Below are 27,068 nucleotides of genomic sequence, written 5' to 3'. Positions count from 1 at the left end.
AATTTCACGTTCTCGCATCCTCGGCGTAAAGCGAGGCCACTGCTCTAGAGGTGCAGTGAACGCCACTTGCTAATCACTCAGGGAATGCCAGGCCCGTCTGACTTGTCTCCATCTGCTGAGAAAACGAATACTTTCTGTCCCCAGTAAACTGTGTCGAACTCACACTACTTAAAATTGCGAAATCTTAGCAAAGCTGAATCCAAATCGCGAAGCAATATTGACAGCTGTGTCACAAACATAAATTTTCAAGAAATTATCCATTCTGTTCAACTTCTTTTCAGTCCTTTGTCGTCAGTCGTAGAATTACAATATCATAAGTTATCACGTTCATCGCAGTGATCGACGGCCTTACTTAACGACCGATAGCAGCGGAGTTTGCTTTGAGTTGTCAGTACTAACTGAGAACACACTGCGTGAAATAACCGCAGAAATCAATCTGGTACGTGCGATGAACGTATCCGTTAGGACACTGCGTTCACGTGGTGAGAGGTAATGCCTGAAATTTGGTATTCTCGGCACACTCTTGAGACTGTGGATCTCAGAATATTGGATTCCCTAACGATTTCCGAAATGGGATCTCTCATGCGTCTGCCTCCCGTCGTGCGCCCACAATCACGTCGGAAAACGTTTCACATGAATCAGCTGAGTAGAAATAACAGCTGCGCCAATGCACTGCCCTTTTATAGCTTTTGTACACGATACTACCGCCATCTATATATGTGCATATCGCTATCCATGACCTCTGCCACTTCAATGTGTAAGTACCTGGAGCTAAAAACTGCTTAATTCTGTCTAAAATTACCAGCACAGAGCTCATTTCAACGACGGTAATAAAATACGACCAACGAACGTAGTTATTATTTGGCAGCAGAGATTCTGAATTTAATACTGGTATCGGGAGGGTAACATAAACGTCTACAAAGTTAAAAACCTTTGGATAAACAAGTCACTCATAATTTTAACTTATTTTGAGTAGGAAAACTGGTTAGAATTTTGATAATATACGCACTGATAAACCAAAACATAATGACCACAGTTCACTGACAGATTGAATGCCGCCTGTTGGTGTCGTCGGCACGAAACACATTAAGGAAGATATGTAAAAGAGCCAGAGACGAATGGGTAGCCATCCTTGCAACGATACGGTCCACAATTGTATGTAAGACGTCGTGGTCTCCTGACCTTCATTGCTTACATATTCCGCCCTCACAATCATATTCCACACATCAACACGCTTCATTCGAACCCAAACTCGATAAGATAAAGTCAATGTTGTATGAATTCATGTAAACGATATGCAAATAACAAATAAACCACAAATGCGAACCAAGATTTAAATACTCGAGGCTGGCGTACACACACACACATTCAAGACACGACGGTAGCAGGGGCTTTTAGTTCGGAAGATGCAAACTGCACCCCGGGGGGCCGGTCCCTTCAGAGGACGACTCAGCCTATCTATGTCAGCCGGTGACTGTGCATAGAGCAGACAGCGTTTGCCCAAGTGAAAGGGAGAACGACCCCGTGTTCGGCTTGAAAGCAAATTCCGCTACATTGTGTGGGAGTGCCCAGCCTACGCATTCTGTACAAACAGAGCACGCAGTTTCAGAGACTTTCACAGGGTCAAAGCAAACGCCAAACGCCGATGCTACAGATTTCCGGATTGGTCGCCTTAAACGAAACGTCATTCTCCCGTTTTAGAAGAGCAATGCTGATTGGCAGACGACGCCTTGAGCTGAAGGAGTAATGGAAGAGACCGAAAGATATACCCCTTCACGTCTGGCGTGGAGAAGGGTCGTTCCGTTGTCGCTCTTGGAGCGAGAACACGTAACGAGAGCGTGCGCTCTCGTACGTGTACTCAAAGAGTGAGGAACAAGTCTCTCGTCAGTACTTCACTGGGAATGCGCCTCTGTCGAGAGCGAATTGGAGTGCGACTCTGTATTGAGTCCTTGCGATTAAGCATTGTTCACTGTGTTGGCCACCACACTTATAGTGCGGTGTGAACGGACAGAGTTATAGTTAAACGCTTGCGAGCGAATTTTTGAGTAGCATCATGGTGGACTGGTTATCTGACCAGTGTAGCACGCCAATAGTTAGACTAGGGGCGTATAGGAGTCCTTCATCAAGGCGTAGGGAGAGTTTGATTGGCAAAGGTCATTCCAGATAGAACGAGAGTTATCTTATTGTCAGCAGCCAGCGGCGCAGACAGCAGTCATCGCAGCTTACGGTGTTGTGTGCTACAGCTCTTGTGAGCCCCATATTTCCTCCACAACAGTACATTTCACTGCATTTCACACGCGACAGCCTCAACCGTACCTAGCAACATTCTAACGGATAATTATTCAAGTGGAGTAGGCGCGGCTCTCAGCCATTCTGCCAAGTCAATTACAAACTATCTTTAACTTTGTACAGAAAGTTCATTAGCGTATCTTATCCTTAAGAGGTAACTTCACATCCCGAAAAGAACCTGGAAATAACTTGTTCAATTCATAACTAAAAGTACCATAGTGAAACTTCCTGGCAGATTAAAACTGTGTGCCCGACCGAGACTCGAACTCGGGACCTTTGCCTTTCGCGGGCAAGTGCTCTACCAACTGAGCTACCGAAGCATGACTCACGCCCGGTACTCACAGCTTTACTTCTGCCAGTTGGTAGAGCACTTGCCCGCGAAAGGCAAAGGTCCCGAGTTCGAGTCTCGGTCGGGCACACAGTTTTAATCTGCCAGGAAGTTTCATATCAGTGCACACTCCGCTGCAGAGTGAAAATCTCATTCTAGTACCATAGTGATTTCTCAGAATGTTTGAAAAATAAATAATAATTTTCGTTAGTTTCATGTTTTTCTGACACTAACTAGCACTACTCCAGTACCAAAGTATCCCAATAGTTACGTAAGAAATTTTGTGAATTTTTGTGTCATTTCCTTACAGCGGACGACTGCAGAAGATATTTATTGCTGAAAGTTTTTCAGGCATTTCTCTTTAGAACGTTAGGAGCGTCTGTCTGACTTCTGTAGTAGTGTGGGGGTGGAAATTGCATCTTGCAATTCCACATTGACGTCCTTGCAGGAGCCACAGGGTAAAGGGTATATCTCAGATTAATCCGTTGCGCAGGATGACAGAATAGCACCCACACGCTCACACAATGTGCGGAAATCCACTGACAAATGCCACTTTGACAAAGTGCTGGTTGTTATGGACCAGCTCCTCGAAGCTAGCATATCGGAACGAAGAAGCTGGTCAGCTGTTCGAGTGATACTGACATTAGCACGTACTGAAAGACGTTAAATGACAGTGAAACCACGATGTTTTGACTGTGCACGTCTCAGCACAGGACGTCAATATCGGTGGGTTACCTATTCTGTACCTCAGGATAGGGGACGATCTGTGGCAGATATGATGTCAGAGTACATTGCTGGAACAGGAAAGTTTCGGAACACACTGTTAATTTAAGATAATGATTTGGGCTGAAGCTATGAATTAAAATTTGTATCTATTCGTGAAAAAATACTGCCATACTTTATTTCGTACCCTCTTCTCCTGCCTGATGACTACAGCGCGGAACTCCACGCAAATGCATGTTGCATGGATTTTTGTTTGTTTTGGTCATTTGGCGAATAAATACGTATTTAGAAGATTTAATCGATTTAACTACATAAAGTCAGACATTTATAATGCTTGTTATAGCATTTTTCTTCCGTCTTTCATTGATGATTCTCTCATATTAATTACGCTAACAGTGCAGAACATTAGCAGTTTTGCGAATTTTGTAATTCACTTCGTGGTGACCTCAAGCGCCGCAGTTCGGTCCGATGCATGTAGATAAAAGTCAATTTACTTCCTACCTACGAACTTAAATAAAAATATGGTCCCATTTTTGTTAAGGGATGCTGTCCCGTGTATAATGAAATGTGGGAAAGCAATTAAAACGTTTTATTCTGACTTAAAGCTCATTAAAATTTTAGCCCATGAGCTACATCGTGCAGCTGAAACAGTACGTCTACAATATGACAACGTGAATACTCTGGTATATTCCACAAACAAGGTAAACAGACGCACAAATTAAAAAGGCTTGTTAATAATTCTGATAGCATTAATTAAGTCATATACTAAATTTTTTTCCTATCGAAGGTATTCTTGGAAGCACCTGCCCACGATGCCGCATTTTAAAGTATATTGCCATCACAACCTATTTTAACCTGGATATTTGCTACCATCTTTTACCGTTACACACTAAAGTTACGAATGTCATAGGATACCTCCTAATACAATGTCGGACCTAATTTTTCCCGGCGTAGTGCAGCAACTCGACATGACATGGACTCAACAAGCCGTTGGAAGTCCCCTGCAGAAATATTGAGCCACGCTGCCTCTGTAGCAGGAGGGTGCAAGATGTTGTGCACAAACTGACCTCTAGAGTACGTCCAGTTAATGTTCGATAGGATTCATGCCGGGTGATTTGGGTGGCCAAATCATTTGCTCAAATTGACCAGAATGTACTTCAAGCAAACCGCGAATAGTTGTGGCATATGACCCTGCGCATTGTCAGTCATGAAAATGTCATCGTTTTTTTGGACATGAAGTCCATGAATGGCTGCGAATGGTCTCAAGTTAGCCGATCATAACCATTACCAGTCAATGATCGGTTCAGTTGGTCCAGAGAACGCAGTCCATTCCACGTGAAAACAGCCAACACCTTTATGGACTAAGCAGCAGCTTGCTCAGTGCCTTGTTGACAACTTGGGTCCGCGGCTTCGTGGGATCTGCGTCACGCAGGAGCCCTACCATCAACTGAAATCTGAACTCATCTGACCAGGCCACGGTTTTCTGGTAGTCTAGGCTGCAAATGATATGGTCACGAGTCCAGGAGACGCGCTGCAAGCTTGCAAGCTGGTAGTAAAGGCACTCGCGTCGATCGTCTGCTGTCACAGCCCATTAACGCTGGGTTTCGCCGCACTGTCCTAACGGATACATTCGTCGTACACCACACACTGATTTCTGGGGCTATTTCATGCAGTGTTGCTTGTCTGTTAGCACTGACAGCTCTACGGAAAAGACGCTGTTCTCGGTCGTTAAGTGAAGACCGCCCGCCATTGCGTTGTCCGTGTTGAGAGATAGTGCCTGAAATCTGGCATTGGCTGCACAGTCTTTGCACAGTGAATATCGGAATACTGAAATCTCTAAAAATGTCCGAAATGGAACGTCCAATGCGTCTGCCTCCAAATACGATTTCGTGTTCAATGTCCGTTAATCTCCGTCGTGGCCGGCCGCTGTGGCCGAGCGGTTCTAGGCACTTCAGTCCGGAAATGAAAGGTCTGTCAGCGCATTGCCCTTTTATACCTTGTGTGCGCGAAACTACTGCCATCTTTATATGTGCTTATCGCTAGCCCACGACTTTTGTCATCTCAGTGTAATTTTAGTGAAGTCTTGAGGAGACTGTAAATGTCTGCAAATTTATTGATAACAACATCTATTTGCTTCATTCCATAGAAATGAGTTAAGTTACTGCCCCACAATTTTATTTATTTATTTTTGGTTTTGGGTCGTAGACATTTTAGATGCGACTAAATGCTACTTGCATTAAAAACACTGATGTGGCATTTGAGATGCGTATTTCAACCAAGAACTTTCAGACCAAATTTTTCCCATTTACCCGTGGAATTAACGAAGATGGAAGCCACAGGTAGCTGGAAGAATCTCTCACAATTATTGAAGTTAAAAAATCTTTGCAATTGTCCAAAGCAGAAGTAGTTATTGTAGAAAAAGGTAAGATGAACGAAGTTATCTTACTGAACTCTGAATTTGAGTTTATGAAGTTGACAAAAAATATTTTCCATCGAAAACTTTGAACTTGATTTGACTTTGTCCGCAATTTCTTCGCTTAAGCATGCGCCTGTCACTTCTTGTAACGTAGAAAGGGCATTTTATACGCAGAGGGGCGTTAAGTAAGTAACGCAACACATTTTTTTCTAAAAGCAGGCTGGTTATAGCCAGGATTTCAATACACCACATTATTGTTCACTGTTTTGGCTACAAAACCCTATTTTTAAACATAAGCTCCTTTCAGTGCGACGGTCTTATGCCACCTTACTAGGAGGCCTGTATACTTGCATAGTACCATTCTATTGGTCACCATTGGACCCAACGTAGGTCTTGCTGCCTCAATAACCTCCACATCATCCACGTATTCATCCTGACGAGCGCATCCGTCATTGGACCAAATACATTCATGCTCATAAATTAAGGATAATGCTGATACATGGTGAAACAACGCTCTGGTGAGCGGTTTGCGGCTTTATATCACCTCGGAGTATAACCGTGCGGTGCATTTGATCTGCGGTCGTCGCACGGTGGCGCTGGCAGCAGTCCACATACGCAGAGGTGTGTTGGTGCATGTCAGAGTACGATGCAGCGAGTAAGTGTGCAGACGTTTTCAGGCGTGCTAATGGTGACTGTATGTTGAAATTGGCTCAAAGAACACATATTGATGAGGTTATGAGGGGTAGAATACTAGGGCGACTGGAAGCTAGTCATACAGAGCAGGTCGTAGCACGGGCCCTCCGTGTGCCACAAAGTGTGATCTCAAGACTATGGCAACGATTCCAGCAGACAGGAAACGTGTCCAGACGCTGCAGTACGGGACGTCCACAGTGAACAACACCACAAGAAGACCTATATCTCACCATCAGTGCCCGCAGACGGCCACGGAGTACTGCAGGTAGCCTTGCTCGGGGCCTTACCGCAGCCACTGGAACAGATGTTTCCAGACACACAGTCTAAATGGCTCTGAGCACTATGGGACTTAACATCTAAGGTCATCAGTCCCCTAGAACTTAGAACTACTTAAACCTAACTAACCTAAGGACATCACACAACACCCAGCCATCACGAGGCAGAGGAAATCCCTGACCCCGCCGGGAATCGAACCCGGGAACCCGGGCGTGGGAAGCGAGAACGCTACCTCACGACCACGAGAGGCGGGCAGACACACAGTCTACAGACGACTGAACAGACATGGCTTATTCGCCCGGAGACCTGCAAGGTGCATTCCACTGACCCCTGGTCACAGGAGAGCCCGTAAAGCCTGGTGTCAAGAAGACCGTACGTGGTCATTGGAACAGTGGTCCCATGTTCACAGACGAGTCCAGGTATAGTCTGAACAGTGATTCTCGCCGGGTTTTCACCTGGAGTGAACCAGGAACCAGATACCAACCCCTTAAAGTCCTTGAAAGGGACCTGTAGGGAGGTCGTGATTTGATGGTGTGGGGTGGGATTGTGATTGGTGCACGTACACCCCTGCATGTCTTTGACAGAGGAACTGTAACAGGCCAGGTGTATTGGGACGTCATTTTGCACCAGTATGTACGCCTTTTCAGAGGTGCAGTGGGTCCCACATTGCTCCTCATGGATGATAACACACGGCCCCACCGAGCTGCCATAGTGGAGAAGTACCTTGAAACCGAAGCTATCAGGGGAATGGAGTGGCCTGCCTGTTCTCCATACCTAAACCCCATCGAGCACGTCTGGGATGCTCTCGGCCGACGTATTGCTGCACGTCTTCAAACCCCTAGGACACTTCCGGAGCTCCGACAGGCACTGGTGCAAGAATATAGGCTATACCCCAGCAGGTGCTCGACCGCCTGATCCAGAGTATGCCAACCCTTTGTGCGGCCTGTGTACGCGTGTTTGGTGATCATATCCCATACTGATGTCGGGGTACATGAGCAGGAAACGGTGGTGTTTTCATATCCCATACTGATGTCGGGGTACATGAGCAGGAAACGGTGGTGTTTTGTAGCTCATGCGTTTCGGGACGGTTTTCTCAACTAATCACCAATACCGTGGACTTACAGATCTGTGTCGTGTGTGTTCCCTATGTGCCTACGCTAATAACGCCTGTTTTCGTGTAGTGCCACGTTGTGTGGCACCACATTCTGCAATTATCCTTAATTTATGAAAGTGAGTGTAGATGGAATGTGCGAGATGCGCTCTGTAGGGTGGATGAGGAGAAAGTCCAATGAAGTTTTGTGAGCTACTCTCGGCTGCGCAAACTTTTGTGAGGTGTTGGGGTGTCGTGGAGAAGCAGTTCGTTTGCATTTTTTTGGCGACGAACTAGCTGAAGTCGTTTTTTCAGTTTCCTGAGGCTAGTACAATGCACTTCAGAATTGATCGTTGCACCATGAGGGGAGACATAAAATAGAATAATCCGTTCAGAGTCCTACAAGACCGTCGCCATGAACTTACTTGTTGAGGGAGCGGCTTCGAACTTTTTCCTCGGAGGGTAGGTGGTGTGGAGCCACTCCATGGATTGGCGGTTTGTTTTTGGTTCGAAGTGATGAACCGATGTTTTGTCGCCTCTACCGATGTTCGTCAAGCAATTGTCACGATCAGATTCGTAACGCGCAAGCAATTCCGCATAGATGGTCTTCTGTTAAGCTGCGGGGAACCCACGGGGCACACACCTTTAAGTACCCCGATTGGTAGACGAGTGTATCTGCACTACAAACAGAGATGTCCAGCTGATCAGCGAGCGTTTGTTTATAAGTCGTCGGTCACCTGGAATGAGCGTGTCCACACGATCCTTTGCAGGAGTCATAGGTCTGTGCGGGCGGCGGATCGGGGCGGGAGATGAGACAAGTTTGCGCGACCTTGTTGCGACGGTGACAGATGTCTCACCCAACGACTCTCCGTATTCTTGTTCACTGCCAGATCTCCATAGACATTCTGCATACACCTATGGATATCTGCGATGCCCTAGTTTTCCGCCAAAAGTAACTCAATGGCTGCTCTCTGCTTAGAACGCACCTCTGTGCTAGACGCCATTTCGAAGGATACCTATACCGCCGCCAACTATCGGAATTTCATGAAACTATGGGACGGACACAGGAATATTGCACAAATTCGCTATTTTTCAACCAAAATTGGCCTGGAAAAATGTGTTACATTAATTATTGAAGCTTCCTCGTTAAAAGGACTTTATACACTCCTGGAAATTGAAATAAGAACACCGTGAATTCATTGTCCCAGGAAGGGGAAACTTTATTGACACATTCCTGGGGTCAGATACATCACATGATCACACTGACAGAACCACAGGCACATAGACACAGGCAACAGAGCATGCACATTGTCGGCACTAGTACAGTGTATATCCACCTTTCGCAGCAATGCAGGCTGCTATTCTCCCATGGAGACGATCGTAGAGATGCTGGATGTAGTCCTGTGGAACGGCTTGCCATGCCATTTCCACCTGGCGCCTCAGTTGGACCAGCGTTCGTGCTGGACGTGCAGACCGCGTGAGACGACGCTTCATCCACTCCCAAACATGCTCAATGGGGGACAGATCCGGAGATCTTGCTGGCCAGGGTAGTTGACTTACACCTTCTAGAGCACGTTGGGTGGCACGGGATACATGCGGACGTGCATTGTCCTGTTGAACAGCAAGATCCCTTGCCGGTCTAGGAATGGTAGAACGATGGGTTCGATGACGGTTTGGATGTACCGTGCACTATTCAGTGTCCCCTCAACGATCACCAGTGGTGTACGGCCAGTGTAGGAGATCGCTCCCCACACCATGATGCCGGGTGTTGGCCCTGTGTGCCTCGGTCGTATGCAGTCCTGATTGTGGCGCTCACCTGCACGGCGCTAAACACGCATACGACCATCATTGGCACCAAGGCAGAAGCGACTCTCATCGCTGAAGACGACACGTCTCCATTCGTGCCTCCATTCACGCCTGTCGCGACACCACTGGAGGCGGGCTGCACGATGTTGGGGCGTGAGCGGAAGACGGCCTAACGGTGTGCGGGACCGTAGCCCAGCTTCATGGAGACGGTTGCGAATGGTCCTCGCCGATACCCCAGGAGCAACAGTGTCCCTAATTTGCTGGGAAGTGGCGGTGCGGTCCCCTACGGCACTGCGTAGGATCCTACGGTCTTGGCGTGCATCCGTGTGTCGCTGCGGTCCGGTCCCAGGTCGACGGGCACGTGCACCTTCCGCCGACCACTGGCGACAACATCGATGTACTGTGGAGACCTCACGCCCCACGTGTTAAGCAATTCGACGGTACGTCCACCCGGCCTCCCGCATGCCCACTATACGCCCTCGCTCAAAGTCCGTCAACTGCACATATGGTTCACGTCCACGCTGTCGCGGCATGCTACCAGTGTTAAAGACTGCGATGGAGCTCCGTATGCCACGGCAAACTGGCTGACACTGACGGCGGCGGTGCACAAATGCTGCGCAGCTAGCCCCATTCGACGGCCAACACCGCGGTTCCTGGTGTGTCCGCTGTGCCGTGCGTGTGATCATTGCTTGTACAGCCCTCTCGCAGTGTCCGGAGCAAGTATGGTGGGTCTGACACACCGGTGTCAATGTGTTCTTTTTTCCATTTCCAGGAGTGTATTAGAGATGGGCCGTTCGCGAACCAACGGGTCCAAAGGAACAATTCACCAAGATGAACGGAACGAGCGAGGAACGAATTCTAAGGAACGGTCTTTCATAGTTCACTTCGGTCGCGGCTTTCTACTTATAGTTCCCGGGAACGGGAAACGGTCGGTCTCTTTCCCGCAACGGCACGTCGGCCGGCCTCGTTCCAGCCTCGGTCCCGTTCCCGTCTGCCTCGGTCTCGGTCTCGCTCGGCCGGACTCGTCCTTCTTCGCGTGGCCAGTCGTTGCAGTTCCACTGTCGACTGCTCCTAGTTAGTTCAATATCGAGTTGCTGTTCGTTTCGTTCGCTGCGCACGCCCACTCTAGATCACTTTCAAACCTTTTTTGAACTTTGAACTTCTGGTTCTTTTCGTATTCTATTCAGCGTCCATGACCGGTAATTAAAACGTATTTTATAATTACGTAAATTACATAAAAATTACGTGGTATGTTATACATACATTTTTTCAGGTAACGAAACGACATATCAGCTTACTTCACTATTTCGATAAATAGCAGAACAAATACTTGTAAAAAGGCAAGATTTTTTGTCATTACACTTGCAAAGGAAGTCGGCACGGCACACACGAGTGGTCATTTTCTGTCTTTTCTTGATCCAAGGTAAAAGAGCATATTCATAGTTATGGAAGACAGACCGACTTAACAACCGAATGAAGCCCGCACTCAATAGTCGTGTGTCTGATGTCACATTTTGTAAAGACAATTTGATAACTTCTACAATATTATTTCAGTGGTACAGGGAAGCGCACGAAAAATCGGCCCCGAGTACTAAACTGCTCATTCTGCCCGACAATCATCACCTATTGTTTCTAAGTTGTTGTTTGCATTACCTTTCTGTCATTTCTTTACTGCCTAATTAATACATGTTTATCTATTCTGCTCGTAGCCGTCAAAAAATCGTGCGTAACTGGCAAGCTGTCTGTACTCGGGGCCGGTTTTACGTGCGCCGCCTTATATTATTTCACTGCGATCAGTTACATAACGCTACAGTTGGCTAAACGGGAGGTTTTGCAGAATTACGAAAATTACAAGTGTGTGAGAATTCTGTTATGAATAAAAACTCTGTATTCTAGGGGGCAGGCAAGTTTCCCCCTCTTGGCGCCTTCCATCTTCAGGCACTTGTGCTACTAATTTTTCATAAGAACCATATAACAAGCACAAACGAACGGTGAACGAGTAAAAATGAAAGGTTCTCAAAAAGAGCGATCACCAGTGATCTAGTTCCCAAGGATGAACGAGTTTGCCCATCTCTGTTTTATATGTAGAAAATTTTTCTGTCCGATAACCATCTGATAAGCCTAAGCGAAGAAAATCTCAAGGAATTGGCTGTCGCGTACTTTCAGAAGAAAATAGAAATAGACATAGAACTGAATTATTATACTGCATAAACTTTATTGTTTTGCTGCCTCAGTGTGCATGTTCAGTGATACGATAATGCATGACTGCATGCGTGTCTTACGGTTTGATAGCGCATGAAAATCTCGGCTATAGTGATGACTCTAAGAAACGATGTAAGGAAATGTGAAATGCAGTACCGTGAGGCGAAGCGGCCATTGGGATCCACTTTAATAACTTCTCTTGTGTCTTGGGCACAATTTTATTATTCTCAAAAACAGCTTACGCGTTCGACATTCCTTCATTTTCAAAGGCAGTGTTATGTCAGTCATGTAAAATTGTTCAGTAGATACATTGTATCACGGCAATATTCTCAATCTCGTGACTGAGAATGTTTACGTGATGCACTGTTTCTAATGGACAATGTTACCTGATTGACATAACACTGCTTTTGAAAATTTCGGAATATCGAAATGTGTAAGGTATTTTTCGCAATAATAACAGTATGGTCAAGACACAAGGAAAGTGAAATGTGAAATGTTACACTGTGTATGTCGCTTGGCCTGTCAAAGGCCACAGAGGGGTGGCAAGAGGCTTAGCCTCACCTGGAGGAGTGTCTCCCTGGAAAGCGAGTAGAGGCCGCAGACCCTGATGGAGAGAGCCTTCGAAGACCGTTGGCAGAAGACCAGTAGCAGTTTCCGATAGCGGCTGTCGCCTTCCCACCAGCAGCTGCCGTAGGCGGATGCTGACAGGTGCTCGCTCTTGGAAAATAAAAGAAAAAGATGGTCAGTGCTGGAGAAAGTCTCCTGTCTTGTCACTACTTATACTATATAGGCAGTGGTGCACAAGATAGCTCACTTTTTCAACCTGTAATCCTTTGCTTGAAACAAACGAAAACAAGGTCCATTGCAGATTTTATAATAACGTTCTATATTTAATTTGTGGTGTTAGCTAATTTTTTTTCTTTTGAAATTTCGCAACATCAAATTTCCCCAATTTTTTTCACCTTGGCTGGTGCATTTATTTGACAAAATATTTTCGTGCGTGGCGTGTTTAGCACGTAATGAAAAATGTTTCTTTCCTCGGTAAATTTCAGTTGAAAATACAGAGAATTTGTACATGAGCATTGTGGAATATTCCCACTTCAGTTCCTATAGTTTCATGAAGTTCCTATTGGAGGCGACGCTATATGTAGCCTACAAAATGGCGACTGTAACGGAGGTGTGTTCCAAGCAGAGAACTGTTTCTATTAGCAGAAAACCAGAGCGTTGTTGATATTCATAGCTGTTTGCAGAATATCTACGGAGACCTGGCAGTGAACAAAAGCACAGTGAGTGACCGAGGCATCTGTCAGCACTGCAACAATGTAGCGCAATCCTGTCCTATCGCCCGCATAACGCCCGGCAGTATGCAGCCCCCGAAAATTGAAGAAATGACTTCAGCGTGTTTGTCTCAACAAAAATGCAAACGAACTTCTTCTTTTTCTTCTTCTTCTTCTTCTTCTTCTTCGAGACAACGCAAGGTCTAGCACAAGTCTGTGCACCCGAGAGGAGCTCACAAAACTTCATCGGAATATCCTTCTTCATTCACTCTATAGCTCGGATCTTGCACCTTCCGACCTCCTTCTGTTTCGTCCAATGAAGGAGGCGCTCCTCCGGAAGCAGTACATGGACGATGGGGAGGTAGTTAATGCAGCAAGATGTTCGTTAGTTCCGACATCGACCAGTAGAGTGGTACCATGCTGGCACACACGCCTTGCCAGTAAGGTGGCATAAGGTCGTCGCATTGAACGGAGCTTGTGTTTAAAAATAGGGTTTTGTAGCCCCAAAAGAGTGGGAAATAATATGTTGTATTGAATTCTGAATAAAATCAACCTACGTTCAGAAAAAAATGTGTTTCACTGCTTATTGAATGCCCCTCGTGCATATGTCCTTTCTACATTACAAGAAGTGACAGATGCATACCGAAGTGAAGAAATTTCGGACAAAGTGAAATTAAGTTAAAAGTTTTTTACATATTTGCCACGAAATATTTTTGTCAACTTTGTAAACTCAAAATCAGAATCTGATGGAATAACTTTGTTTGTGTTAGCTTTTCCTGCAACATCCCCTTTCTTCCAGCATATGTGTGACATCAGATTATGTACATCACGTTTAACATTGTGGTGTACATAAGATGCTGTCATGAAAATGGTTGAAAACGACCCAAAGCCTAAATCAGCTGCTCACACAAATTAAACAAAGAACATCATTATACACCAGACAACAGACCATGTTTTCATTTGTAAAATACAAGGTGTTTCATAATGAATATTCGCGTTTTAAGGCTTCGTAGCATTTATTACATTCAACGTACAGTTAAAAATAATACATCAAATGATAGGGCAACTCCAACAGCTTTTCTTACACATGTTCAATGTGTGCACCATCCGTCACACATTGAGTCGCTAGGAAAGTTCTTCCCAAACCTTGATCAGTGTGTCTGGAGTAGCTGTTGCAAGAATGCTGTTTCTAAAGTGGGTAGATCAGCTGGTAGTGAAACCCCAAAGACTGGCGTCAGGTTGCGTGTCAACGTGGTGGTCTTGCAAAACAAACTCCGTCAACACGCCCCTTGCGTCCAATTCAGCGGTTGGATACACCGTTGTTCGATCAGTCGCGTACTGAGTTACGCTAGTGAGGCGGCGCACCATCTTGCTTTCCTGATAAAGCTCTGTGGTTCAGCTTCTTCCAACTGATGAAAAAGCCAAACTTATAAGATATCAAGATAAGAGACACCAGTTACGGTTGCTTTTACGGTGGCTTAACCGAAAAAGAAAGGCCCATAAAATTTCCGCAGGATATGGCACAAAGAACATTCAATATAGGGGTGTCTCGTTGCAGGTTCTCCATCTCGTGGGGATTTGGAGACCGCCCCACATGCGAACATTATGCGCGTTCACATTTCCTCTTAGGGGAAATGTCGATTCATCACTGAGGACGACACGACCCAGAAAATCTTCATCGTCGTACAATAACATTTTGTTTGCAAAGTTGGCCCGTAAATCGTAGAGTGTAAGATTTAGAGCTTGTAACAACTACAAACGATAAGGACGTTGTTGTAAGCGTCTTCTTAAAACTCTCCACTCAAACGCCGCTGGAACTTTTAGTTCACGACATGCCTTCAGAACTGGGGCTACAAGTGTAAGGCGCGATCGCTAAACACCTTCTTCGGTCACTCTATGTTGTTCAACACTCTCTCCTTTGTGCACAGGTAAACAAACAAAATTTTTTGAGTTTCTCTTTAATTTGATTTCATTTATAATTGTAAGTTGAATGTAATAAATGCTAAAAAGCCTTAAAACCCGTATGTTCACTTTGAAACACCATGGATGTGGAGGCTGGTGACCACATAGAAACAAATAAACTTCGCTTCAAAGGCTCACAGGCGCTGCCTCGAATGGTACCGTTCAAACTGCACAGTATTTGCATGAATTAGCAGTTCATCTTTAGGTACGACTGTTGCTTGCTGATGTGTCTCGCCAGTTTATGCGCTGGTTCGCTAGGAAAGTACAGGCTCCAAGCGGAGCCCCCTGTCGGAGAAACAGGTCACACGCTCCCGCACTGGGGAAGCCTGGCCGCAAGTCGCTTACCCTAGCGTACGGGCACAGGTAAGATGTTGGTGTCCAAATTAACTATCTTGGCTTCGATTCCCCCGTGCGTTAACTTGTTGTATTTATTTATTTGTGGCTGACTATGTCTTAGTGCTACCAGTATTGGTTCCCGTGCCCTACTGAACTGAAATCCCATGTCTCTGTATTCAGACTGAATTTTTAAGGTTGGGATCGCAGTTCGAAGAGGCGAAAGAGAGGATCATGCCATGTCCCATGTCAACACAATTGTCAACAACAGCAGATTTTTCTGGTTCACCTAATCTGGTATAATGTTCATGTTCACCTTTAACAGAAGAACACGGATGGCCAGTGTAATATTTCGCAAATTGGCGTGGGATTTTACATACTCCTAGTATCCTTAGATATAGGTCGTCTTTGACGGAACCTACCACAGTTTACACTTGCGCTAGAGGGTGCAAGAAAATATTTTATTCGATTTTTCTTGGACAGGTCGCCGATCTCAAAGAACACACCACCACCATAAGGTAGAAAAATATCCTGATGGACTTCTCCGTTTCTTCTGGTTGCTCTTGACCTTTTGTGCGTTCTGGTGGAAATACATTGTGAATCAGATTATTGGAGTACTTACTCTGGAGAAACACAGAGTGAAGGCAGCTAAGCTGTGCTGATAAGCTCTCTGGATCTGAGACAGCTAGCCCTATGAACGAGAGTCTATAATATACCAGTGGGAGGCGATGGGTGATGAAAGCCCCGTCCATTGGCGCCTGCGCTTTCTTAGCAGCAAGCGACAGTCACACCTGAAGATGAGGAGCAGCTGCCCCGTGGAAACAGTCCCATCCGACACAATGGCTAAGAGCCTTCGAAGCAATTATTACGTCGGGAAAGCCTCAGACAACACACTAATCCTTTGGTTTGTGATGCTGTACAGCAGGCTTGGCCACTAAATTCACCCATGGGAGTGCCCGTGCACCTGATTCGAAGAGAACCTTATTGTTTAGAGACTAATACAGTGCTGGGCATTGAAACTACAACACTATAAAATGACGAAACGTATTGCACTTAAACATTATCGAAGAATACGAGATTAAGCCTGTAAGTGATTTGGAGTGAAATTTTGGTATACAGAGATGCCAACTGTGTTCAAACTAGGTTTAGCTTTTCCATTGTTTCTCTGAACAGCTTAAGGCAGCTGCTCCATCTCTCACGACCTCGTCATGGATGGGACACTGAATTCCATCCTTCATTACTTCTACAGCATGAACTCGAACCCCACTGGCAAAACTTGGAAGATTGTTCAGAGCATTTTCGCATAAGCCATCTCCGTATCACTGGTGGCTCGTTGAAGAATAATTGCATTTCATTACGGTTGTGCTTGCAGCTGCCCTACAAAGTTCTTGTTTGAATTTATGGGTAATACATGATCCAACGATGCTACAGAGCACCGAGTAATAGGCGCCAGCGCCTACCACTAGCCTACCTATTCAGCAGCAAACGTGACTTTGTACGCTGACGGACCATAATTAGAATGTCTCGCAATGTATTTTGTTATTCAGTGATAGTGACTGATTGCCACGATCGCCAGTGAATAAAATGGAGCTAGCTGTGGCATGGAAGGTCCTAAGAAAGTGATGCTCTGTTGTCTAAGTGGATAACAGTTTTGGTCATGGGTTTCCACTGGCGGTTTATTTTTCTCCTGGGGTCCTTTAAAACTTATAATGTTTTGTGTAAGGAGAAAAATAAACTGCAGACGGAAACCTGTGTCCAAAACCGTGGTCGACCGAGGCAACAGAGCACCGCATTCATAGGAGACAAGCCCTTTCTACACACCATCTAACTCCATCTGAGACACACGCACCTCCCTCCGATATTTAAACACTAGAACAATAATAAACACCTGGTTCAGTTTTATGCACTTTAACTAAAGTCCAACAGCGGAACACACTTTAAGTTCTCCCATAAATATAAACATGCGCTTAGGCGTGTTAAAGAACTGGTTATGAAGCAGTCACTTACAATATCAAGGCAGGCACACTCCTTTTAAAGGGAAACTAATTATCAAGTTTACACATTGACTAGAACATTAAGGTGAATTATATATATATATATATATATATATATATATATATATATATATATATATATATATATATATATACGCGTATAAGCACAATTAAAAACTTGTGGAAAAACTATAAAGCCGCATTCCATCTAAACACCCCAAAAATGGCAACTTAATGGTTAGCTAGAGTAACAAATTAAGAATAGCATGCTTATGGATTGACTAGAATAAAGGAACAGATAACACGTACATGGCTTCTGACGGGCGACAAACTGTGTTGGGCTATTAAGCATTGATTAATTTAAAATAGCCAAAGCAGGTTAACGGCGTTTAAAGACAAGCGTCTAACAAGGACCCTGGTCAGAAGGTAATCAAAACTCGCAGGATTCCCTTACATGACAGACGTGCCAACACATCAGTTCATACCCCAGACTCAACTAGCGCAACATAAATCGGTGACACATTTCCGATAATATTTTAAAACAACATACTTAAATACCTTTGTTTACCACAAACTTTAATTAGTTAACACGTTAGACTGAAGCCACGCAAATGAGGTAGTAAGTTAAGGTCTACAATTCTACTTTGCCATTTAAAATGTTCAAATGTGTGTGAAATCTTATGGGACTTAACTGCTAAGGTCATCAGTCCCTAAGCTTACACACTACTTAACCTAAATTATCCTAAGGACAAACACACACACCCATGCCCGAGGGAGGACTCGAACCTCCGCCGGGATCAGCCGCACAGTCCATGACTGCAGCGCCTTAGACCGCACGGCTAATCCCGCGCGCCTTTTGCCATTTAACACTCGCCGTGACGAGGGAATGGAATAATCCAGCTAATTAATTTAAAGTCACTACTTGGATGAAGTATTTGACGATACGCTCAAAATCAACAGACAAAGGTGAGAGTGAAGTTTACACTCGCAAAACAGCACACGCAGAGCACGAGCATAAGGTGAACATTAAGTAAACTGCTCCATGTTCAGTCATTTACACACGGACGAAACAAATAATCTTCGCCGAATTACTGCAGACTCCGGAATGCCCTGTTGCTTGCAAATAACGCAAAATAATGGTCAAAGCGTCTTACATTAAGTCCGACGACATCCGTAGGACAGAAGTTTTTTTTTTTTTTTTTTTTTTTTTTTTTTTACTATGGGACTCAACTGCTGTGGTCATAAGTCCCCTAGAACTTAGAACTACTTAAACCTAACTAACCTAAGGACAGCACACAACACCCAGCCATCACGAGGCAGAGAAAATCCCTGACCCCGCCGGGAATCGAACCCGGGAACCCGGGCGTGGGAAGCGAGAACGCTACCGCACGACCACGAGATGCGGGCGGGACAGAAGTTTCAATGGACAACCAGGCCTCATCCCCTTTGATCCATCTGCGACCAAGATAGTAACATCGGCTGCTATCACGGCTCTAACGATGCATCACACGTGACACGAGTCACGCCAAACACCAGCAAAACGGCGTGGCCTCCTGTACGCTCCCAGACGTCCGCAATTAAGAGTCCCTCCTCCAGATCGATGCTCTCCCGCAAACACGGCAGGCAGCCGGCCGCAGCAACGCCACAGAGCCCTCTGGCTAGGGTAAGGAAACAACAGAGCGCGAAGCGGGAATTTCAAGAGTAACGCGATACAGACAAGGAGGAAACGCAGAGAACCAACCGTGACATTTCGTTACGGTTCGCCATCTTCTCCGCTGGCGACCGTGGCAATCAGTCGTGGTCACTCCATAACAAACAACAATTTGAGATGTTCCGCCCACGATCCATCAGCCTACAAAGTCACATTTGCTGTCAAAGTGGTGGCCTCGTGGCAGGGGCCGATGCCTATAACTTCGACGCTCTGTAATGTCGTCGGCTGACGTTCCCCGACATTGGATCCTATTCGTGATTTGTTCCTCAAGACACCCTCTACAACCCCTTGAAGTTTCTGGCAACATTTCTGGGACACCCTATATTGAACTCAATATGCGCACAACAATGCAAATGTCGATGGCACGCGCTGTGTGTCTTGTTTGGAAATAAACTTGTTCCATATACTCACTGTACAAGCTGTTGGCTACAGTAACACCCACTTTACTCTCCACCCTCAAGTTTGCTTTCAGTACTGCTCCATACTGCCTCGAGGTTGTTTGTTCGGTAGTGGTCATAAGAGTTTATTAGAAGTTAAGTGATTGGTGATATGTTGTTTGACTTACTCTTGTTAAATTCTACTTGTTTTCTTGGTGAGGTCACGAGCCGTTTTGCTTTGGGGCGTCCCACCATTCTTCTCCGTTTGCCTACCCGCGGGAAGGGGGTTGTTTATAAATTGGGTGGTCCGTTTTTCCCTTGTGGAGTAGGAGTGGGTTAGAGCAACGTGCGGTTCGGGTTGTTCGGTAATCTCCCTATCAATCTACCGTACGTTATTAGCTGCTTCTGCCATGTTTGTCGGATTTGGTGTGTTAACGAATTTATTGCTTAGAGTGTAACGGCCTAATACCTGAAATATGTTTTGATCTTTGGAAACTTTGATATTATTGCCTATGATCTTGAGAGGCAGTATCAGTGTACTGTAGAGGATCTTAACTATTGTTTGGCCAACCTTATAGAATTTTATATAAGATTGCATTCCGTGGGCTTTTATTTAAATGATCATTTTAGTATATAAAGTTGTCACCCTACCACCGTAAGACTTTTCTTAGAAGTTAAAATCAAGTTGCACCTTTGGTGGCAAGGTTAATATTTTAATCGTACCCCTCCTACCGGGGGGTGCATATTTTGTGTGCTTGTGTAAATTATTAAAACTCTTAGTTTGAAGTTACGTGTGTGTTGCAGATTTGCACCAGTGTAGTCTTTCAGAGGCTGTTGGAGCGGTCGTAGCTACAGCTGTGTCAAAAGGGAGCGGCAAGGTTCTCTGCCCGAAAGCTCATACAGTCAAAACTTGTTTCTTTCTGCCTCTGAATAAATTGTAACTTTGATATTTAGCGGGTGCTTTCTGATTATAATTTCAAATCTGTTTCTTTACAAAAAAATGCTTTTAGGCACTATTAAAGTGAATAAAATTCCCATTTGTTAAAAGGAATTTGATTATGATTTCATCAGTTACTCCCTGGCAAGTACTTCCATCCTTACATAGTGTGATTAAATGTGTTAATGTTCTTGATGAATCGCTAGTAAATAAAATAAATTCTTAAGAATATCCTTGGAAAATAAATCACGGTTCAATTCTGTTAATGAACAAGTGCATACTCCTACTTTACACTCATAATTTGATGGCAGAAGTGGAAAGAGTTAAGAAGATATAACGAAAGTAATGACTTCGGAGCTGTTGCATCTCCCTCGAGGTGTAACACAAATGAAGGTTTCTTTGACACACTTCATGGGAGGAAGCACTGACAAAAAGGCTATATGTACTGACAGAAAGACTGTACGTACGTGGAAAACTGACCTCTGTTGTGATCTTCTGCCCTAGGAGACACAAGATCGCCGTCTGGTAGGCATAGAGCGCCGATCCCACCACCATCTTGGTCATTCCGACTACCTCAATGTCTTCCTGCAACAGCTGAAAGACTTTATAAGTCGGAGTAATTGACCAGAAGCGAATTAAAATCATTTTCAGTACTCACATAGGCATAAGTGTCTTTCTCATGCAGTTTATTATTTCTTTAATGTTAATTAATCCAACGGACAAACTGACGCTTGATGAAATATCAACAGTAACTATTACGTCCGGCACGGAAGGACGTAAAGCAGAGTTGTAGCCTATCTTCGATGTTATTCATTTTATACATTGAGTAAGCAGTAAAGAAAACAAAGAAGAAATTTGCGAAGGAAATTAAAATTCATGGAGAAGAAATAAAAACTTTGGTGTTTGCCACTGTGATTCTGTCAGAGGCGGCGGAGGACTTGGAAGAGCAGTTGAATAGTCAGATTACATATCCCTAGATTTCCGGAAAGCGTTTGATATGGGATCCCACTGCAGACTTAACGAAAGTTCGAGGATGTGTGAGTGGCTCGAAGAGTTCGTAAGTGATAGAACGCAGTACGCCGCCCTCGACGGCAAGCGTTCGTCAGAAACAACAGTGCCCCAAGCAAGTTTGATAGCACCACTCTTGTTCTCTGTGTACATTAATATTGTGACGGATAGGGTGAGCGTTAATCTGTGACTGTTGGCTGCTGACGTTATAGTGTACAGAAAAGTGACTTAAGCAGAATTTCTATTTATTATGAGGAATGGCAGCTTGGTACAAATGGAGAAGAACGTAATTTAATGCAGATGAGTAGGAAAAACAATTTAGTGGTGTTCGAGTACGGAACGAGTGTTGTGCTGCTTCACACAGTAATGTCGATTAAATACCTAGCGTAACGTTAGAAAGCGATATGATATGGAAGGAGCACGTAAGGACGGTAGTAGGGAAGGCGAATGGTTTTACTGGGAGAGTTTTAGGGAACTGTAGCTCATCTACAATGGAGACCGCATACAGAATAATAATGCGACACATTCTTAAATGCTGTTTCAGTGTTTGGGACTCCCACAAAATAGGTTTAAATGAAGATATCGAAGCAGTTAAAATACGTGCTGCTACATTTGTTAACGACAGATTTAATCAACATGCGAGTGTTATGGAGATGCTACGTGAACTCGAATGGGAATGCCTGGAGGGAAAACGAAGCTTTTTTTTTCGAAAAACACTACTGAGGGAATGGAGAGACCAGACATTTGCAGCAGATTGCAGAACGACTCTACTAACTCTAACATGTATTTTGCGTAACGTCCGCCAAGACAAGAAAAGAGGAATTAGAACTTGCATGGAGAGATGTAGTCGTTTTTCCCTCCCTCCATGTACGAGTAGCACATGGTATCCTCGTCCATACACCATCCGGTGGCTTGCGACTTATGTATGTAGATGTGAATGGAATGGACGGTGGAACTTTTATCCACTGTGAATGAGGAACAATGCTACACTGATGAATAAAGGTTCCCACACTAGGTAATTCGAAACCGGCCACGGTAGCTAAGAAATGGAGAATGGAAAATGTCTTGGAAAGAGATTACAAGATGAATAGCACCAAAAGTAAGACAAGGGTAGTGGAATTTAGTGGAATTAAATCAGACGATGCTGTAGGAATTAAATAAATGAGACAGCAAAAGCAGTAGATGAGTCGCACTGTTTGGGGAGCAAAATAACTGATGATTGCCAAAACAGAGAGGGTACAAAATGCAGATTTGGCACAGCAGGGAGAGCATTTATGAAGAAGAGGGCTTTGTTAATATCTAATAAGTGTTAGGAAGTGTTTTTGAAGATGTCTGTGTAATGTGCTTCCTTATACGTAAGTGAAACGTGGACGATAAGCAGTTAGGGCAAGCAGAGAATACAAGATTTGTAAATAAGGGACTGCACAAGAATGCTGAAGATCGAATAACTAATTAGAAGGCACTGAACGGAATTGAGGAAAAAAACGTTTAGCGCACAACTTGACTAAAAGAAAGGACTGATTGCCGCGCGGAGTGGCCGCGCGGTTTAAGGCGTCATGTCACGGACTGCCCGGCCCCTTCCGCCGGGGGCCTCCCTCGGGAATGGGTGCGTGTGTTGTTCTCAGCATAAGTTAGTTTAAGTAGTGTGTAAGTCTAGGGACCGATGACCTAAAAACTTTGGTCCCTTAGGAATTCACACACATTTCAACATTTGAAAGGACTGATTGACAGGACACATCGCGAGGCATCATCACGGTCATTTTGGTAATAAAGTGAAGTTTGGGGGATAAAAACTGTAGAGCGAAGCAAAGTCTTGGATACAGTAAGCAGGTTCAAATGGATATAGGTTGCGGTAGTTATACTGAGATGAAGAAGCTTGAATAGGACAAACGAACTTGGAGAGAGACATCAAATAAGTCTTCGGACCAAAAGCGACGATAACAATTGTACAAAGAGTTTTATAATATGTAAAGATAGTTTGAAAGATTAAAATGGTGTTAAATTACACGTGTCATACAACGGTTATATTTAAAGGACCAAGTTTCTCTAGGTTTGTCATGACAGAAACTGATGTCTTCCATTGCCTGTAACATTACTTCTGACCTTGGAGGTGCGTGGCTTTGTGACTAACAGGAAGTGAGGAGGGGTTGGAAATCGGGTCTGCTGATTTTGAGGAAGCAGCTGGTAGTAAGTGTGCGACTCGTGACAAGGTAATACACGACTGGCCATTAAAATTGCTACACCACGAAGATGACGTTCTACAGACACGAAATTTAACCGACAGGAAGAAGATGCTGTGATATGCAGATGAATAGCTTTTCAGAGCATTCACACAAGGTTGGCGCCGGTGGCGACACCTACAACGTGCTGACATGAGGAAAGTTTCCAACCGATTTCTCATGCACAAACAGCAGTTGACCGGCGTTGCCTGGTGAAACGTTGTTGTGATGCCTCATGTAAGGAGGAGAAATGCGTACCGTCACGTTTTCGACTTTGATAAAGGTCGGATTGTAGCCTATAGCGATTGCGGTTTATCGTATCGCGACATTGCTGCTCGCGTTGGTCGAGATCCAATGACTGTTAGCAGAATATGGAGTCGGTGGGTTGAGGAGGGTAATACGGAACGCCGTGCTGGATCCCAACGGCCTCGTATCACTAGCAGTCGAGATGACAGGCATCTTTTCCGCATGGCTGTAACGGATGGTGCAGCCACGTCTCGATCCCTGAGTCAACAAATGGGGACGTTTGCAAGACAACAACCATCTGCACGAACAGTTCGACGACGTTTGCAGTAGCATGGATTATGGGTGCACGAGTGGCAAATCGTCATTTTTTAGGATGAATCCAGGTTTTGTTTACAGCATCTGTGTTTGGCGACATCGCGGTGAACGCACATTGGAAGCTTGTATTCGTCATCGCCATACTGACCTATCACCCGGCGTGATGGAATGGGTTGCCATTGGTTACACGTCTCGGTCACCTCATGTTCGCATTGACAGGACTTTGAACAGTGGACGTTACATTTCAGATGTGTTACGACCCGTGGCTCTACCCTTCATTCGATCCCTGCGAAACCCTACATTTCAGCAGGATAATGCACGACCGCATATTGCAGGTTCTGTACCGGCCTTTCTGGATACGGAAAATGATCGACTGCTGCCCTGGCCAGCACATTCTCCAGATCTTTCACCAATTGAAAACGTCTGGTCAATGGTGGCCGAGCAACTAGCTCGTCACAATATGCCAGTCACTACTCTTGATGAACTGTAGGATCGTGTTGAAGCTGCATGGGCAGCTGTACCTGTACACGCCATCCAAGCTCTGTTTGACTCAATGCGCAGGCGTATCAAGGCCGTTATTACGGCCAGAGGTGGTTGTTCTGGGTACTGATTTCTCAGGAACTATGCACGCAAATTGCTTGAAAATGTAATCACATGTCAGTTCTAGTATAATATATTTGTCCAATGAATACCCGTTTATCATCTGCATTTCTTCTTGGTGTAGCAATTTTAATGGCCATTAGTGTAATTAATGTGGATTTTACGTGGGAGATCGTTTGACAAAAGATGTGTGATGGAATGGTGGAAAAGATGAGCATGAAAAAAGCTCTTGGAAACTTATGGGTAGGAATGAGGAGAAAAGAGCCCTTGAAACGGGCAGGAATAGAAGTGTGTTAAATCTGTTACCATGGTTACATGTCACAGTGATAATGATAACAATTTATTTGACATATGATGGCTGAAGTGTGTTGGTGTAAGTTTAGCAATGTGTTAGTGTAGGCGAGATTTAGTACAAGGATAGTGGAGGACGACGAGGAGGAGATTATTTTTTAACGTCCCGTCGATATCGAGACATTAGATACGGAGCACAGACTAGGAGAGGACGGGGAAGGAAAGCGGTAGTGCCCATTTAAAGGAACTATACCGACATTTACCTTAAGCGATTTAGGGAAATTACGGAAAATACAGGGACTGATAATCGGCGTATGTAACGGTTGTGAAGTTGTGGTCAGACATGTGTTAAATGAAGGACATCAGAAGGTGTTTAGTGTTGGAGTGGAGAGGAAGGAATGTTAAAAATTTGTTATATAATTCCGTTCTATCCTCTGCTCTTTTTATCGATTTAATATCCATTCCAAGCATTTGAGCAATATCTTCAGTTAGATGGCTCTTTGTTCGTCATAACCTAATTTTTCGATTCAAAATCTGGTTCTACTGTAACTTAACAGATTATTTGATATTTACTCTTATAACTGCGTATAATAAGGCAAAAATCCCCATTAATGTACACGTACAAAATAAATGCCCAGTCTTTGGAAGCGGTAACATCCGTCAAGTATCTGGGTGTGACTATTCGAAATGATCTCAAAGGGAATGATCAGATTACGCAAGTAACGGGTAAGATGAACTCTAGATTGCGGTTTATTGGTAGAATCTTGAAGCGATGCAGACGTTCAACATAGGAAATAGCTTACAATACGTTAGTTCGTCCAGTCTTAGGGTATTATTCGTCTGTATGGGACCCTTACCAGTTGGGTCTGATTCAAGAGATTGAGAAGGTCAAAAGAAGAGAGGCAAGATTCGTGACTGGTACACTTAGCCGTCGCGAGAGCGTTACAAATCTCATAGAAAGTTTGAAGTGGGACACACTTGCAGATAGATGGCGCGCTAAAAGGAAGGGGCTGCTCACTAAATTCCGAAATCCGATCTTCACCGAGGATGTAGCGCATATATTATTACCACCAACTTTCAAATCGCGCAATGATCACCATTGAAAGATAAGGGAAACTAGAGCTCGTACTGAGGCATTCAGACAGTCGTTTTTCCCTCGCGCGATCCGCGAGTGGAACAGACGGGGGGAAATATTGCTTTGGCGCGAATTGTGCGCTACGCCACGCACCGCTTGGGGGCTAGCGTAATGTGTATGTTGATGCAGCTCTCATTTTCAAATTTTTGTAAATCTTTCCTTCCAGTGATTATCTACAGTTGATAATAATTTGTGGAAAACCCATTTTTCGTATCCAACAGCTGTACAATTTTATTTATTGCCCGCATCTCGTGGTCGTGCGGTAGCGTTCTCGCTTCCCACGCCCGGGTTCCCGGGTTCGATTCCCGGCGGGGTCAGGGATTTTCTCTGCCTCGTGATGGCTGGGTGTTGTGTGCTGTCCTTAGGTTAGTTAGGTTTAAGTAGTTCTAAGTTCTAGGGGACTGATGACCATCGCTGTTAAGTCCCATAGTGCTCAGAGCCATTTGAGCCATTTTATTTATTCTCTACCGGCTTCAGTACTGGCTACCATCTTCGCAGGAGATAATAATGTACATCAATTATTCAAGTACTGACTGAACTTGCGGTGGTTATTTGATGTTATTATTAAGTGTGTACATGTTCCGACATTTCTGTTGTGTAAATCTACTACAGTGGAACTTTAACAAAACATTTATTGTGATAATTCGTATTTGTTGTCGTATTTGACAGAGATATATTTTTTATGAACTGATGTAATTACTATGTTCTACGAATATGATAGTTAGGACAAAAGCCGGTAGACAATAAATAAAATTTTACATCTGTTAGAACAAAAAATGATTTTTTCCGAATGAAATTTTTGCTATTTGTTTCTGCTGTACTAAGGCTTAACGCCTGCAA

The 27,068-nt window shown here is 44.5% G+C and overlaps 1 protein-coding gene across 1 annotated transcript in view; it reads right to left on the bottom strand.

Annotated features, from left to right (window-relative positions):
* LOC124712371 overlaps positions 1-27,068 on the bottom strand; it is a 155,072-nt gene that overhangs the window by 5,430 nt on the left and 122,574 nt on the right. Inside the window, exons 8-9 of the mRNA XM_047242667.1 lie at positions 20,895-20,999; positions 12,385-12,540 (exon numbers count right to left, since the gene is read on the bottom strand). Coding sequence (XP_047098623.1) covers positions 12,385-12,540; positions 20,895-20,999 — 261 coding nt within the window. The remainder of the gene's footprint in view (positions 1-12,384; positions 12,541-20,894; positions 21,000-27,068) is intronic.

The sequence above is a fragment of the Schistocerca piceifrons genome, chromosome 8, assembly GCF_021461385.2.
Source record: "Schistocerca piceifrons isolate TAMUIC-IGC-003096 chromosome 8, iqSchPice1.1, whole genome shotgun sequence".
Classification (NCBI taxonomy): domain Eukaryota; kingdom Metazoa; phylum Arthropoda; class Insecta; order Orthoptera; family Acrididae; genus Schistocerca; species Schistocerca piceifrons.
Note: the sequence above shows the minus strand (reverse complement) of the source record. Positions and strands in the feature narration are given on the sequence as shown.